This window comes from Oncorhynchus mykiss, chromosome 18 (genome assembly GCF_057628025.1).
Source record: "Oncorhynchus mykiss isolate SJ-2025 chromosome 18, ASM5762802v1, whole genome shotgun sequence".
In the NCBI taxonomy this organism is placed as follows: domain Eukaryota; kingdom Metazoa; phylum Chordata; class Actinopteri; order Salmoniformes; family Salmonidae; genus Oncorhynchus; species Oncorhynchus mykiss.
This window is the reverse complement of record NC_143039.1, coordinates 64,344,402-64,358,614: the sequence shown is the minus strand read 5'-3', so window position 1 is coordinate 64,358,614 and position 14,213 is coordinate 64,344,402. Positions and strand designations below refer to the sequence as shown.

General features: G+C 41.7%; 1 protein-coding gene across 7 annotated transcripts in view; it reads right to left on the bottom strand.

Annotated features, from left to right (window-relative positions):
* LOC110496558 (uncharacterized) overlaps nt 1–14,213 on the bottom strand; it is a 135,177-nt gene that overhangs the window by 15,736 nt on the left and 105,228 nt on the right. For 3 of the 7 annotated variants that reach the window (XM_036953309.2, XM_036953307.2, XM_036953310.2), the window contains exons 38-47: nt 12,208–12,264; nt 11,885–11,920; nt 11,622–11,693; nt 6,557–6,610; nt 4,701–4,748; nt 4,396–4,515; nt 3,859–3,906; nt 3,610–3,708; nt 3,450–3,494; nt 1,975–2,019 (exon numbers count right to left, since the gene is read on the bottom strand). In XM_036953309.2, the coding sequence (XP_036809204.2) occupies nt 1,975–2,019; nt 3,450–3,494; nt 3,610–3,708; nt 3,859–3,906; nt 4,396–4,515; nt 4,701–4,748; nt 6,557–6,610; nt 11,622–11,693; nt 11,885–11,920; nt 12,208–12,264 (624 nt within the window). The remainder of the gene's footprint in view (nt 1–1,974; nt 2,020–3,449; nt 3,495–3,609; nt 3,709–3,858; nt 3,907–4,395; nt 4,516–4,700; nt 4,749–6,556; nt 6,611–11,621; nt 11,694–11,884; nt 11,921–12,207; nt 12,265–14,213) is intronic. The other 4 variants (XM_036953312.2, XM_090209075.1, XM_036953311.2 and 1 more) reach the window with 3 other exon arrangements.

The window sequence follows — 14,213 nt, the reverse complement described above, 5'->3', positions numbered from 1 at the left end:
GGGACGGTGCGAGGGAGAGGTGAGGAGAGGAAGGACGGAGCGAGGGAGAGGTGAGGAGAGGAGGGAAGGAGCGAGGGAGAGGTGAGTAGAGGAGGGAAGGAGCGAGGGAGACGTGAGTAGAGGAGGGAAGGAGCGAGGGAGAGGTGAGGAGAGGAGGGACGAGCAATGGAGAGGTGAGGAGAGGAGGGACGGAGCGAGGGAGAGGTGAGGAGAGGAGGGACGGAGCGAGGGAGAGGTGAGGAGAGGAGGGGCGGACACACACACACACACACACAATCCAAGGACAAGACCAGTCAATACAGTATGAAGGAGACAGCGAAGTCTTCTTTCCATTTTCAATGTTCCATTGAGAACTTCTAAATGTGACTTTATGTCTTGTTCTTTGACCTGCTGCTCTCTCTATGAGGAGTCAATGCAGGCGATGTAGTTCCATGACCATGACCAAACCACACTGATACCCTCAGCAACCCTCTCCCCAAACCAGCCAGAGGACTCATTCATTATGGATTGTATTGATTTTCATAATGCAGTCAATGTATTTCAGATGACGGCTCTCTGCATTGCTCTCTCTCTCTAGCTATCCTTCTTCTCTCTCACTTTCTGTCCCCCTTTCTATCTTCCATACCCCTCTCTGTCTCCACATCTGTTCTCTCTCTCTCCCCTCAAATATACAAGGCTACTGACAGCGTAAAGCTATTCAAATCCCTGTTATAGATTCAGTTCAATGTCTTATCAATTTAGCTGAGTTTCATTACGATGAAAAATGTTTCGCAGCTGCTAGTATTCAATCAGAGAAAATTATACAAAGCGGAGTGCAGAAGAGACGCGCACACACACACACACACACACACACACACACACACACACACACACACACACACACACACACACCTGGAATTAACGCTGCTTAACGTTTCAAAATGGATTCCATACTGGGCTCGCACCGTTCAACCATTACTGACTTCCATTCGCTAAAACAATGGAATGATATAAGGGGGTTGGCGTGTTCTCTGCATGGCACTACGACTCTCCATCACTTAGACAGGGGAAATAATTGAACAACTGGTGAGACAATAGAATGGTTTCCTCATCTGAAATAACTTTCATTAAAGAGCTGGAGAGATGGAGATGGCAGAGCCACATCACTATGAGCACCCCCTCCTGCTGATTTAAAGAGATTCAACACTCGCGCACAGTGTTGATGGAGTTTCAAAGTATGCAATTATCCTTGAAATAGAAGACAGCTGTGTGTGCTGACAATTTACACTGACGATGGCCTGAGGCCTGAAATGTTTGAGTTTTGTTTTCACCTTTCATTGATGTACTGATCTTCTGAGGCACCAAGATGTTCTAAAGACTTTTATTCCATTTTTTCCATTTTGGATTCATTCCTTTTCAGAACAGTTCTCCATCTCGTTTTGGATTCATTCCTTTTCAGAACAATTCTCCATCTCGTTTTGGATTCATTCCTTTTCAGAACAGTTCTCCATCTCATTTTGGATTCATTCCTTTTCAGAACAGTTCTCCATCTCGTTTTGGATTCATTCCTTTTCAGAACAGTTCTCCATCTCGTTTTGGATTCATTCCTTTTCAGAACAGTTCTCCATCTCGTTTTGGATTCATTCCTTTTCAGAACAGTTCTCCATCTCGTTTTGGATTCATTCCTTTTCAGAACAGTTCTCCATCTCGTTTTGGATTCATTCCTTTTCAGAACAGTTCTCCATCTCGTTTTGGATTCATTCCTTTTCAGAACAGTTCTCCATCTCGTTTTGGATTCATTCCTTTTCAGAACAGTTCTCCATCTCGTTTTGGATTCATTCCTTTTCAGAACAGTTCTCCATCTCGTTTTGGATTCATTGCTTTTCAGAACAGTTCTCCATCTCTTCCAGTTTCAAAGCAGAAGAAAAATATGGAGAGACAGACACAAACACACACAGTATAGTATAGTACAGTATATACATGTAGTAAACTCACAGTAAGTCCAGATGAGCCTTGAGGACCAGGAAAACCAGGAGGACCCTGTAGAGAAACAGGCAATGAGAGGGACATCTAAAACACCTGTTCTAAGCTCAGCATTGTAAACAGCAACACTGACCCTTAGCCTGTTACGGTACTACTCCAATTGGCTGAAGGGATACTCATGGATATGGTGGAAATTGGCTGTATAGACGAGTTGGCTGACAACTTCACCAAAATGATAAGCGTGCATCGATGAGGCCGTGTGGTGTTGTGATTCTGAACGGTCAGATAGCTAGCTACAATGACAAGAAGCTGCCATGAGGGGAATCGTAAGTGGCTCGTTTCAGCTCCTTGTATCTTGTTATTGATACTATGTCTTTTTTTAGGTGTTTTAACTGATGTCACGTCTATGCTAATATGGCTAAAATTCACTAGGTAACTAACCATCAACTGTAACAATGTATTTGAGAGACAACAAGTTCAAATTTGTACGTTTTCAATAAATATTTGGAGACTAAATATAGATTACAGGTTGTCAACAATCTAAGCCAACTCTGTCTGTTTAGCCCCATAGTTGCACAACACATCTATCTCTACTCTCCTCCACTCTCCAAAAGTGTGCACACTTCCTGTTATTGATTTAAAAGCATTGGATTGGTGTAATCATTGGCTGGAGGGGGTTTCCCCAATTGGTAAATCCACGATGGGAAGTGCAAACTTTGAGAGAAGGGTGGATATTTGGGAAGTAACCTAATTTAATTCAAGACCTATGTGGTTCTAAGACCTACCACTAGAGTGGTCTATGACCTCACATTTCAAGAATCAACATGAAGTTGCTTTACTCTGCATGATCCTTCACTGATTAAGCTTCATAAGAAACACAGGCCACGTAAACACTATGGCCATGGCCCAACACTAGAAACGCAGCCTTCCAGGAAGTAAGCACTGATCTAACACAGTGGGATAGGTGAAAGCAAGGCGGCAAATAGTCTACATAGTCATGTTCAGTTCGGTGATTCCTTCCAAGAAAATGAAGAAAGACACATTTTCAAGTAGTTGAACATGGCCCAAAAAATGACATGGAATAAGTACTAGTGACAGAAATGTAGCCTTTAGGTAGTGTCCATGTAGCACAGAAAGAGAGGTGCTTCCCAAATAGACGTTGCCATTCCACTGTAACAGTCACTCTATAAACAGAAGAACATCTGTGGTCAATTAAAATTCAGTAAAGCACAACGTCAGTAGGAGAGCCATTAGAGGAAGAAGAAACCAGTCAAGACAGAACAAGAGCTCAGAAAGTCTGCTTTGGGGCAGGAGTTTTTCCTGATCTAGTACGGTATGGTCAGGTAAAACTCCTGCCTCTAGCTATGATAGACAACCCAGTTCTCCTTACAGACACCATGCTTTGACTCTGTTGTGCTGGCTAATAATGTCTGTATATAGCCTTATGAAGTGTTATAATGCCTTAAAATATCTGGTTTTGAGCTCACCATATTTCCTGGTACTCCAGCTTGTCCCCTTTGCCCCTGAGGACCCTGGGAAATGTAGGCAGAAAGGCACTTCCTGTTAGAGATTCAACACGCTAATAACACGCAACTTGTTATATTTCACCACACTCACAAACACACACACACACACACACACACTTACCGTCTCTCCCGTTATTCCAGGTGCTCCTGGTATTCCTGGGTGGCCTGGTGTTCCTGGTCCGGAGCAGCCTCCATTAGCTCCATCGGTGTTGGTGGTGGTCTACATAGAGAAGAAGATAAATAAATCTATGAATCAGTGTGTGTGTGTGTGTGTGTGTGTGTGTGTGTGAGTGTGTGTGTGTGTGAGTGTGAGTGTGTGTGTGTGAGTGTGAGTGTGAGAGTTGGATAGTTAAAGACTGTGTGGACGTACAGGAGCCTGTGCAGCCTCCTCCCCCTGCAGCCTTTGGTTTAGGAAACACTGTAACAAACACAAGGAGGTCATAGGTCAGAACGATGACTCGGCCTAGGCAAAGCTTCAGATAGATTGGGTCAAAATCAGAACCAAAACTGAGAGTGTTATTGATTCTTATGATTTATGAATCAATGAAGAATCATGTAAATCATGTAGATTTATTGTGTTATTGACTGTACGTTTGTCTATCCCATGTGTAACTCTGTGTTGTTGTTTGTGTCGCACTGCTTTGCTCAAACTTTGCCAGGTCGCAGTAGTAAATGAGAACTTGTTCTCGACTGGACTACCTGGTTAAATAAAGGTGAAATAAATAAATAAAATGAACCCAGAAGAATGATGTAGATTCATGAACCCAGAAGAATCCATTAGAATTTCCATGATTCTACAGTCTCGTTCTAACCAGCCAACAATATATATGCCCCCCTAACCACCTCACCCATGCACCCCTCACCACTCTCCCCCATGCCCCCCACCAATACACCCCCAGCCTCTCACCCTCTCACAGCCGTCGGAAGCATGGCCTATGCCAGTCTTGCCCTCGTCTCCTTTCTCTCCCTTGGTGCCCGCCATGCCTGGTACCCCTGGCAAGCCCTTGGAGCAGTCCTCACACACCTTCTGCAGCAGAGGACACACACACTTTGATGACATGAAGTGTGTGAGCTCAATGTACACTGCATGGACACAGCTCATGCATGTTTGTGTTATGTATAATCACATCAGTACAGCTCATGCATATAAATCCAAGAGCAGTACTAGAGAACTCTATTTCCCAGAGTGCACCTCTCTACCTCCTGTCTTACCTTTCCATCTCCTCGACTGGGGTCCTCATCCTGAGGCAGCCTCAGATGCTGAGGAAGGGCGGGGGGTGGGGGGAGAGGAGAGGAGAGGAAAATGTAAAGGAAAGGGAGGATTACAATGTATATGTACAGTTGACTTCTGCACATTGGATGCAACAAAGTGCAAACAGTGTTGAACTGCAGTACAGTCCAAATTCAATGAACGACCCATTCAGAAGTCCCAAATAGCACTCAATTCCATGTGTAGTGTATTACTTTTGGCCAGAGTCACATAGGCCACTAGAGGGAATAGGGTGCCATTTAGGATTTGCCCAAGGAGACACAAAACATTCAAAATCACAAGGTTTTGCAAGTCTTTCAAAACACGTTGATATTCACATCCAGGCATTTATTGGGATCATTGTTGGGAGTTTGAAAGTTGATTGATTTACCTGCATGGGTGGTCTGAAACATTCTTACCACTCCAATCATACCAGGAAACCCACTCACAGTACAATTCTGCCACATTTGAGCAGTGGGGCCCTTCACAGAGTGAGAGAACCTGTGAATTGCACTTAGCCTGGTTTCAAAATCCGTTGGCTCTGTTCAAACGGTTGTTATTAGCCAGAAGAGCTCATTTGAGCTAGCATGATGCAGCTCATTAGGTTTGTTAAACTCAGGCTGTGTGCATTAACAGGATGTCTCAGAGAGAAGAATCATTATATGTCAATGATATTTACTTTATACTTTCAATATACTCCTATTTAAATATCCTTTACTTTTGCTAAATTGTTATTTTATCCTTTTTAAATGGATTCATTTGTATTCAACAAACTCGTCTGTTAAATGATGTTTTTAATAATGTTTTGTGGTTTTAAGGATGTGTTTTTATTAGCTAAGATTAAGATAAGAGTGAATTAAGAATTTATCTAAGAATGAAATGTTTTAATAGTCTGTTTTAGGCATTTAAATCCATTGACATATAACATGCAGGCAGGGTCATGGAGCTAGAGAGGAGCTGGTGGGTCAGTGTGTCTGTCTACTGTTAGGACTGGAGCACTTAGTGAGTGTGTATAATGTGAGTAAGTGTGTGTGTGTGAGTTCGTAAAGCCAAGTTTCCACTGTGGGTAGATTGATTATTGTGGGGAGGGTGTGTGTGTGTGTGTGTGTGTGTGTGTGTATGTGGCAGGCGGCTGAACTGGATGCCAGCTATATGGAAAATAGACCTCATAGTGCAGTCCTCTCAACAGAAGACCTACAGGCTCTTACTGTACTCAGCATAACAAGGCTGAACAACAGAGTACAGCAAAGCTCTTCGACTCAAACTAATGGCTGCACTCACATACTCACACACTCACACACTGCATTTATGAAACCACGCCAACAATGTGTGTGTGTGTGTGTACGTGCATGCTTTGGAGGCACAAATCAATGGTAAAAGTCCTTCTGAAAGGCAGAAAGTGCATTTCAACACTAAAAGTCTTTGAGCTGAGTGCGTTCATTGTTCTAGCTGCCACTAAGTCGTGGTGTGTCTACTGTATAGTCATGTCCAAAGTCTAGAGATCCTCAATGAACTTCTGCCAGAGTGCTCCACTCACAACACAGACCTACAACCCAACCAGGCTCCTCCCTCCCTGCACCGTCCAATCACAAAGCTGCAGCACTCATCTAGCCCCGTCTCCTCTGTCTGGCATGGGTTGCGGTCAAATCCATTTCAATTTAGACAATTCAGCTAATGATTTCCAATTCTAGAATCAGAAAATGTCATTGGTATTCATTGATATGGTTTTTCACAATTCTGGAATTTGATTTTCAAATCACTTTCCGATGTGTCTGAATTGGAATGGAAGTGACTCCAACTCTTCTGTCTTATTACTTACAGTTCTCCCAGGCAGACCCGGCTGCCCTGGTACCCCGTCGTTGCCAGGGTTACCCTGAAAGAAGGAACTGAGATTCAACTGGTTTTAGCCTATCACAGGCTTGCCACATCCCTCTCTACCAATGGTCAGGGGGGGGGGGGGGGGGTTACAGGTTCGAGGTTGTAGGAACAACCAATCACCAGTGTTTCCTGGTTTATGTTCAGACTCTTTTGACTCGTTTAGTTTTTAAAGCACTATTTAAATTCATTTGGTTGAAATAGTTTGATTATTTTGTAAACACCAGATTGAATATCATGCAGGGATCACTGTGCAAGAGGTCAAACAATATATATTTTTTAAGTGCTTTGATTTGAACAGGATATTTGTGCAAATTTGATTCCTGCACACAAAATTGTTCAGTGCTTGATGAACACATGAACATCATATTCAGACAAATCAATCTATTTTCTTACACAGTGAACTCAGCCTGGTCTTCATGAACCAATATTACTACTTCGTTTCCCATTAACCTGGTTTAAATGTGTAAAATGTTGTTGAGAATTAGTTTAGATTGAACATTTCCCACAAAATCTGAGGAAATATTATTGAAAAAAACTTTATTTGAAGGTTTTTAATTCATAATAATTGTACTAATGCTAAAATAACTATTTAATTATGTATAAGGAGTTTATAACTAAACCTTCAAATGAAGTGTCATCAATATTCCCAACAATCCCAATGTATCATATGTTGATAGAAATAGTTAACATTCCCAAAGCATCCCACAAGAGTTAGTGAATGTTTAAAGCAGGGCTATGATTTAACAAAGACTCCCATTAATACACATATATATATTTACAGCCCACAAGGTTAACAGTAGCATAGAGCTTCATTACATGAATACAGTTGACTTTAAATGTTATTGCATTTATGCAATAGTTCTTTATGCACTTGCATATTTACTTTTACTATTGTGTAACATGTTTACATTAAGAATTTAAGATTAACAAAATCATTTGCTATTTTAGTTCTGCATTAATTAGCATTTAGAGTTGCATTAGCCACGACCTCAAGCTGCCCAAGCTAGAACCCAATGTTCAAGCCAAACCTGAAAAGGAAATGAGTGTCAGGTGGAATAGAAAAGAGTTAGCAGGAGGAGAGAAACATAGTGTGGAGGAGAATGAAGAACAAGAGTGAGAAGAATAGAGTGGCGAACAGAAGAGAGAGAGAGAGAGAGATCAGCACTAGACACTATGGAACACAAAGTTGCCGTTGGCCTAAAGAGCAGGAACCCAGACTTCAACAAAGAAATTGGAAATACAGACATTGTCATACTTCAAGAAACATGGTATAAAGGAGACGGACCCACTGGTTGCCCTCTAGGTTACAGAGAGCTGGTAGTCCGATCTACCAAACAACCAGGTGTGAAACAGGGAAGGGACTCAGGGGGTATGCTAATTCGGTATAGAGCAGACCTAACCCACTCTATAAAATTAGTCAAAACAGGAACATTTTACATCTGGCTAGAAAGGAAATTATCTCAACAGAGAAAGGTGTTCTCATGTGAGCTACATACAGTTGAAGTCGGAAGTTTACATACACCTTAGCCAAATACATTTAAACTCAGTTTGTCACAATTCCTGACATTTAATCCTTGTAAAAATTCCCTGCCTTAGGTCAGTTAGGATCACCACTTTATTTTAAGAATATGAAATGTCAGAATAATGGTGGAGAGAATTATTTATTTTATTTGTTATTTATTTCATCACATTCCCATTGAGTCAGAAGTGTACATACACTCAGTTAGTATTTGGTAGCATTGCCTTTACATTTTTTAACTTGGGTCAAACGTTTTGGGTAGCCTTCCACAAGCTTGTAATTGAGTCAGGTTTGTAGGCCTCCTTGCTCGCACACGCTTTTTCAGTTCTGCCCACAAATGTTTTATAGGATTGAGGTCAGGGCTTTGAGATGGCCACTCCAATACCTTGACTTTGTTGTCCTTAAGCCATTTTGCTACAACTTTGGAAGTATGCTTGGGGTCATTGTCCATTTGGAAGAACCATTTGTGACCAAGCTTTAACTTCCTGACTGATGTCTTGAGATTTTGCTTAAATATATCCACATAATTTTCCTACCTCATGATGCCATCTATTTTGTGAAGTGCTCCAGTCCCTCCTGCAGCAAAGCACCCCCACAACATGATGCTGCCACCCCTGTGCTTCACGGTTGGGATGGTGTTATTCGGCTTGCAAGCCTCTCCCTTTTTCCTCCAAACATAACGATGGTCATTACGGCCAAACAGTTCTATTTTTGTTTCATCAGACCAGAGGACATTTCTCCAAAAAGTATGATCTTTGTCCCCATGTGCAGTTGCAAACCATTGTCTGTCTTTTTATGGCGGATTTGGAGCAGTGGCTTCTTCCTTGCTGAGTGGCCTTTCAGGTTATGTCGATATAGGACTCGTTTTACTGTGGATGTAGATACTTTTGTACCTGTTTCCTTCAGTATCTTCACAAGGTCCTTTGCTGTTGTTCTGGGACTGATTTGCACATTTCCACCAAAGTACGTTCATCCATAGGAGACAGAACGCGTCTCCTTCCTGAGCGGGATGATGGCTGTGTGGTTCCATGGTGTTTATACTTGCGTACTATTGTTTGTACAGTTGGACATGGCACCTCCAGGCGTTTGGAAATTGCTCCCAAGGATGAACCAAACCTTTTCTGAGGTCTTTGCTGATTTCTTTTGATTTCCCCATGATGTCGAGCAAAGAGGCACTGAGTTTGAAGGTAGGCCTTGAAATACATCCACAGATACACCTCCAATTGACTCAAATTATGTCAACTAGCCTATCAGAAGCTTCTAAAGCCATGACATCATTTTCTGGAATTTTCTAAGCTGTTTAAAGGCACAGTCAACTTTGTGTATGTAAACATCTGAACGACTGGAATTGTGATACAGTGAATTATAAGTGCAAGAATCTGTCTGTAAACAATTGTTGGAAAAATTACCTGTCTCATGCACAAAGTAGATGTCCTAACTGACTTGCCAAAACTATAGTTTGTTAACAAGACATTTGTGGAGTGGTTGAAAAACGAGTTTTAATGACTTCAACCTAAGTGGATTTAAACTACCAACTTCAACCGTGTACCCACCCAATAGAATCCCCATATTTTAACGATGACAGCTTCTCCATCCTAGAGGGGGAGATTAACCATTTCCAGGCCCAGGGACATGTACTAGTCTGTGGCGACCTAAATTCCAGAACTGGACAAGAACCTGTAACTCTCAGCACACAGGGGACAAACACCTCCCTGGAGGTGACAGGATTCCCTCCCCCATATGCACCCCTAGACACAATTATGACAACATAACCAACAAAAAGGGGTCACAACTCTTGCAGCTCTGTCGGATGCTGGGACTCCTATGGTAGGTACACCTATAGCTCATCTCTTGGCAGTAGTACTGTAAACTACTTTATCACTGACCTCAACGCAGAGTCACTTAGAGCGTTCACAGTCAGTCTACTAGAATCTGAAGTCACATGTCTACAGTTTGCTGATGATCTGGTGCTTCTGTCCCCAACCAAGGAGGGTCTACAGCAGCCCCCAGATCTTCTGCACAGATTCTGTCAGACCTGGGCCCTGACAGTAAATCTCAGTAACACATAAATAATGGTGTTTCAAAAAAGGTCCAGTTGCCAAGACCACAAATACAAATTCCATCTAGACACCGTTGCCCTAGAGCACACAAAAAACCATACATACCTCTGCCTAAACATCAGTGCCACAGGTAAATTCCACAAAGCTGTTAACGATCTGAGAGACAAGGCAAGAAGGGCATTCTATGCCATCAAAAGGAACATCAAATTTTACACACCAATAGGATCTGGCTAAAAATACTCAAATCAGTTATAGAACCCATTGCCCTTTACGGTTGTGAGGTCTCGGGTCCGCTCACCAAACACCAAACTGAGACTCTGCAGAATTAGGCCGATACCCGATAATCATCCAAATCCAAAAAAAGCTGTTAAATTCTACAACCACCTAAAAGGAAGTGATTCCCAAACCTTCCATAGCAAAACCATCACCTACAAGACATGAACCTGGAGAAGAGTCCCCTTAAGCAAGCTGGTTCTGGGGCTCTGTTCACAAACACAAACAGACCCCACAGAGCCCCAGGACAGCAACACAATTAGAACCAACCATATCATGAGAAACAAAAATATTATTACTTGACACATTGGAAAGAATTTACAAAAAAACAGAGCGAACTAGAATGCTATTTGTCCCTAAACAGAGAGTACACAGTGGTAGAATACCTGACCACTGTGACTGACCCAAAATTAAGGAAAGCTTACACTATGTACAGACTCAGTGAGCATAGCCTTGCTATTGAGAAAGGCCACCGTAGGCAGACCTGGCTCTCAAGAGAAGACAGGCTATGTGCACACTGCCCACAAAATGAGGTGGAAACTGAGCTGCACTTCCTAACCTCCTGCCAAATGTATGACCATATTAGAGACACATATTTCCCTCAGATTACACAGACCCACAAAGAATTCAAAAACAATCAAATTTTGACAAACTCCCATATCTATTGGTTGAAATACCACAGTGTGCCATTACAGCAGCAAGATGTGTGACCTGTTGCCACAAAAAAAGGGCAGTAAAGAACAAACACCATTGTAAATCCAACCTATATTTACAGTATGTTTATTTATTTTCCCTTTTGTACTTGAACTATTTGCACATCGTTACAACACTGTATATCAACATAATATTACATTTGAAATGTCTTCATTCTTTTGGAATGTTTACTGTTAATTTTGTATTGTTATTTCACTTTTGTTTATTATCTAGTTCACTTGCTTTGGCAATGTAAACATCTGTTTCCCATGCCAATAAAGCACTTAAATTGAAATTTAATTGAGAGAGAAGAGCGAGGGAGATAGAACAGCCAAGGTACACTCATGTTGATGAATGAGAGGTTAAAGATGTACAGAGATAAAGAGGAATGGGTAAGTAAGGAGTGTGTTGTAAAGGGTTAATTGACATGACTCCACCACCCTGATCCCCCTCTCTCCTACCTGGGGTCCTGTGATGCCGATGAAGCCCTGTGGCCCAGGAGGACCAGGAGGACCTGGTTGTCCCGGAGCCCCCTGGAACACACACACACACACACACACACACACACACACACACACACTGAGCGAACCACACAGCATTGACAGGCACCATTTGTAGCCTAATTGTTCCAACAACAAACGCATACTCAGTTGATATTCAGTCAATATGACACAAGAGAAAACCAAGAGGCAGACATGGCTAGTAGATGACATAGAGATCAGACCTGCCACGTGTTTCCTCCCATAGTTCCTGGTGCTCCCTGCAAGGCAAGAGTCGTCAAATTCAGAGCACATCATCAGCAGATCATATGTGTTCAAAACAAACACTGACACCCTGCAGTGAAAAATAATCCTGCAGATCAAAACCAGTTAAAAGAGAGCTGAGTGTGTGTGTGTGTGTGTGTATGTGTGAGTGAGTGTGTCCCCTGCAGAGAGATAACTACCCTGAAGTTGAACTCAAAACAAGTTTAAGATGACCACGTTGTGGCATGTGTGTGTGTACTGTATGCATGGATCTGTGTGTGCATGTTGACCTAGCCATACTCACCGGTCCACCTGTTCCTGCATATGGAGGGCTGATACAGTTACAGTCTCCAGGTTCACCCTGAAAACACAGACCTCTCATAGATCACACAGAGAAGCTGTGAAATAACCAGGGGCATGTATTCATGGATGCCCTGGGAAGACAGACTTCCCCCCCAAAAATGGACCAACAAAAAACAATATATAAAATAAATGTATCTTTCGAAAATCTAAATAATGTATTTTGACTCTCTGTGATTCATCATTTTCCTTCAATTACCAAGAGGCTGAATGTATCTCACTGGAGAAAGCATCTGAATGAGTGAAACAGAGCCCCTCTGTCTCAGTATGTGTACCCCACCTATCTAATGCTGTTTGGTCAAAGATAGTATGACATTGTTGCCGCCCATAACATGGAATGCAAGGGAAGCCAGCGAGCATTTGGACTTCCTTGATAAAAAAAAGGTTAAATAATAGCTAAAAAAGGTTCAATAATAGCTAATCAGTTGAGCTAAACTGAGTGAGTATCAAGGGAAGATTTGTCTTCACATCAACCACATCAAAAGCAAAATATAATTTACGGAAAATAAGTATATTGTTGAATCTCATTGGGTTGTTTCCTCCAGTAGCTAGCCAGCTAGCTAAAATCAGCCCTAAATTAGCCACTAGGGATTTGGACTTGGTTTTATCTAATTCTCTGTACTGGCCAATATGATTATAACTGTGATTCTGATCCAATCATAAATTCATACATTGTGCCCCTGATCTGAGAGGATGGAAGTTCAGCATGTAGCTAGATGTAGGCTAATGTTAACTAGCTGGCTAATCATTGCCCATGAATGGAAGTTAGGCTAGCGAGCAAGCATTTTAGCAAGGTAGCCTAGCAAAACGAAAACTAACAGCGTGTACTCTATGACAGAGTACTAGACCGTTTTGCCAACATGAAAGAGAGGAGGATGGCATTGGCTTTTCTCTACAAGTAGGGTCAGCCACTTCATATTGAGCTCACGTTGATTGGACTAAATTGTCTTCGGCATCTTTTAGTTGCCACTGTATTAGACTAAGCTCAGTTTATTTGATGATGTTGAAGTTGAAATAGTGCTGGACTAGCGGAAACAGCTCCTGTTTTCTTAGCGACTTCTGGTAAATCTCTGTGGTTCTAAATCAATAGTTGTTAAGTATTCAGAAAATGTCGGAAACATTAGTAACTTGCTTGAACATGCTGTAGGTCATATAACTGTTTGTTAGAGGCAATATGTTTTGTGATGAAACAAAGTTGACGTGGAATTTATTCTGCTACTGTGTCTTCTTATTCATATTTCAATAATCCTAGTCCTTTTCAGTTGGTCTGATGGTAGCTCTAATTAATAATCCTAGTCCTGTTCAGTTGGTCTGATGGTAGCTCTAATTAATAATCCTAGTCCTTTTCAGTTGGTCTGATGGTAGCTCTAATTAATAATCCTAGTCCTGTTCAGTTGGTCTGATGGTAGCACTAATTAATAATCCTAGTCCTTTTCAGTTGGTCTGATGGTAGCTCTAATTAATAATCCTAGTCCTTTTCAGTTGGTCTGATGGTAGCTCTAATTAATAATCCTAGTCCTGTTCAGTTGGTCTGATGGTAGCTCTAATTAATAATCCTAGTCCTGTTCAGTTGGTCTGATGGTAGCTCTAATTAATAATCCTAGTCCTTTTCAGTTGGTCTGATGGTAGCACTAATTAATAATCCTAGTCCTGTTCAGTTGGTCTGATGGTAGCTCTAATTAATAATCCTAGTCCTGTTCAGTTGGTCTGATGGTAGCTCTAATTAATAATCCTAGTCCTTTTCAGTTGGTCTGATGGTAGCACTAATTAATAATCCTAGTCCTGTTCAGTTGGTCTGATGGTAGCACTAATTAATAATCCTAGTCCTTTTCAGTTGGTCTGATGGTAGCACTAATTAATAATCCTAGTCCTTTTCAGTTGGTCTGATGGTAGCTCTAATTAATAATCCTAGTCCTGTTCAGTTGGTCTGATGGTAGCACTAATTAATAA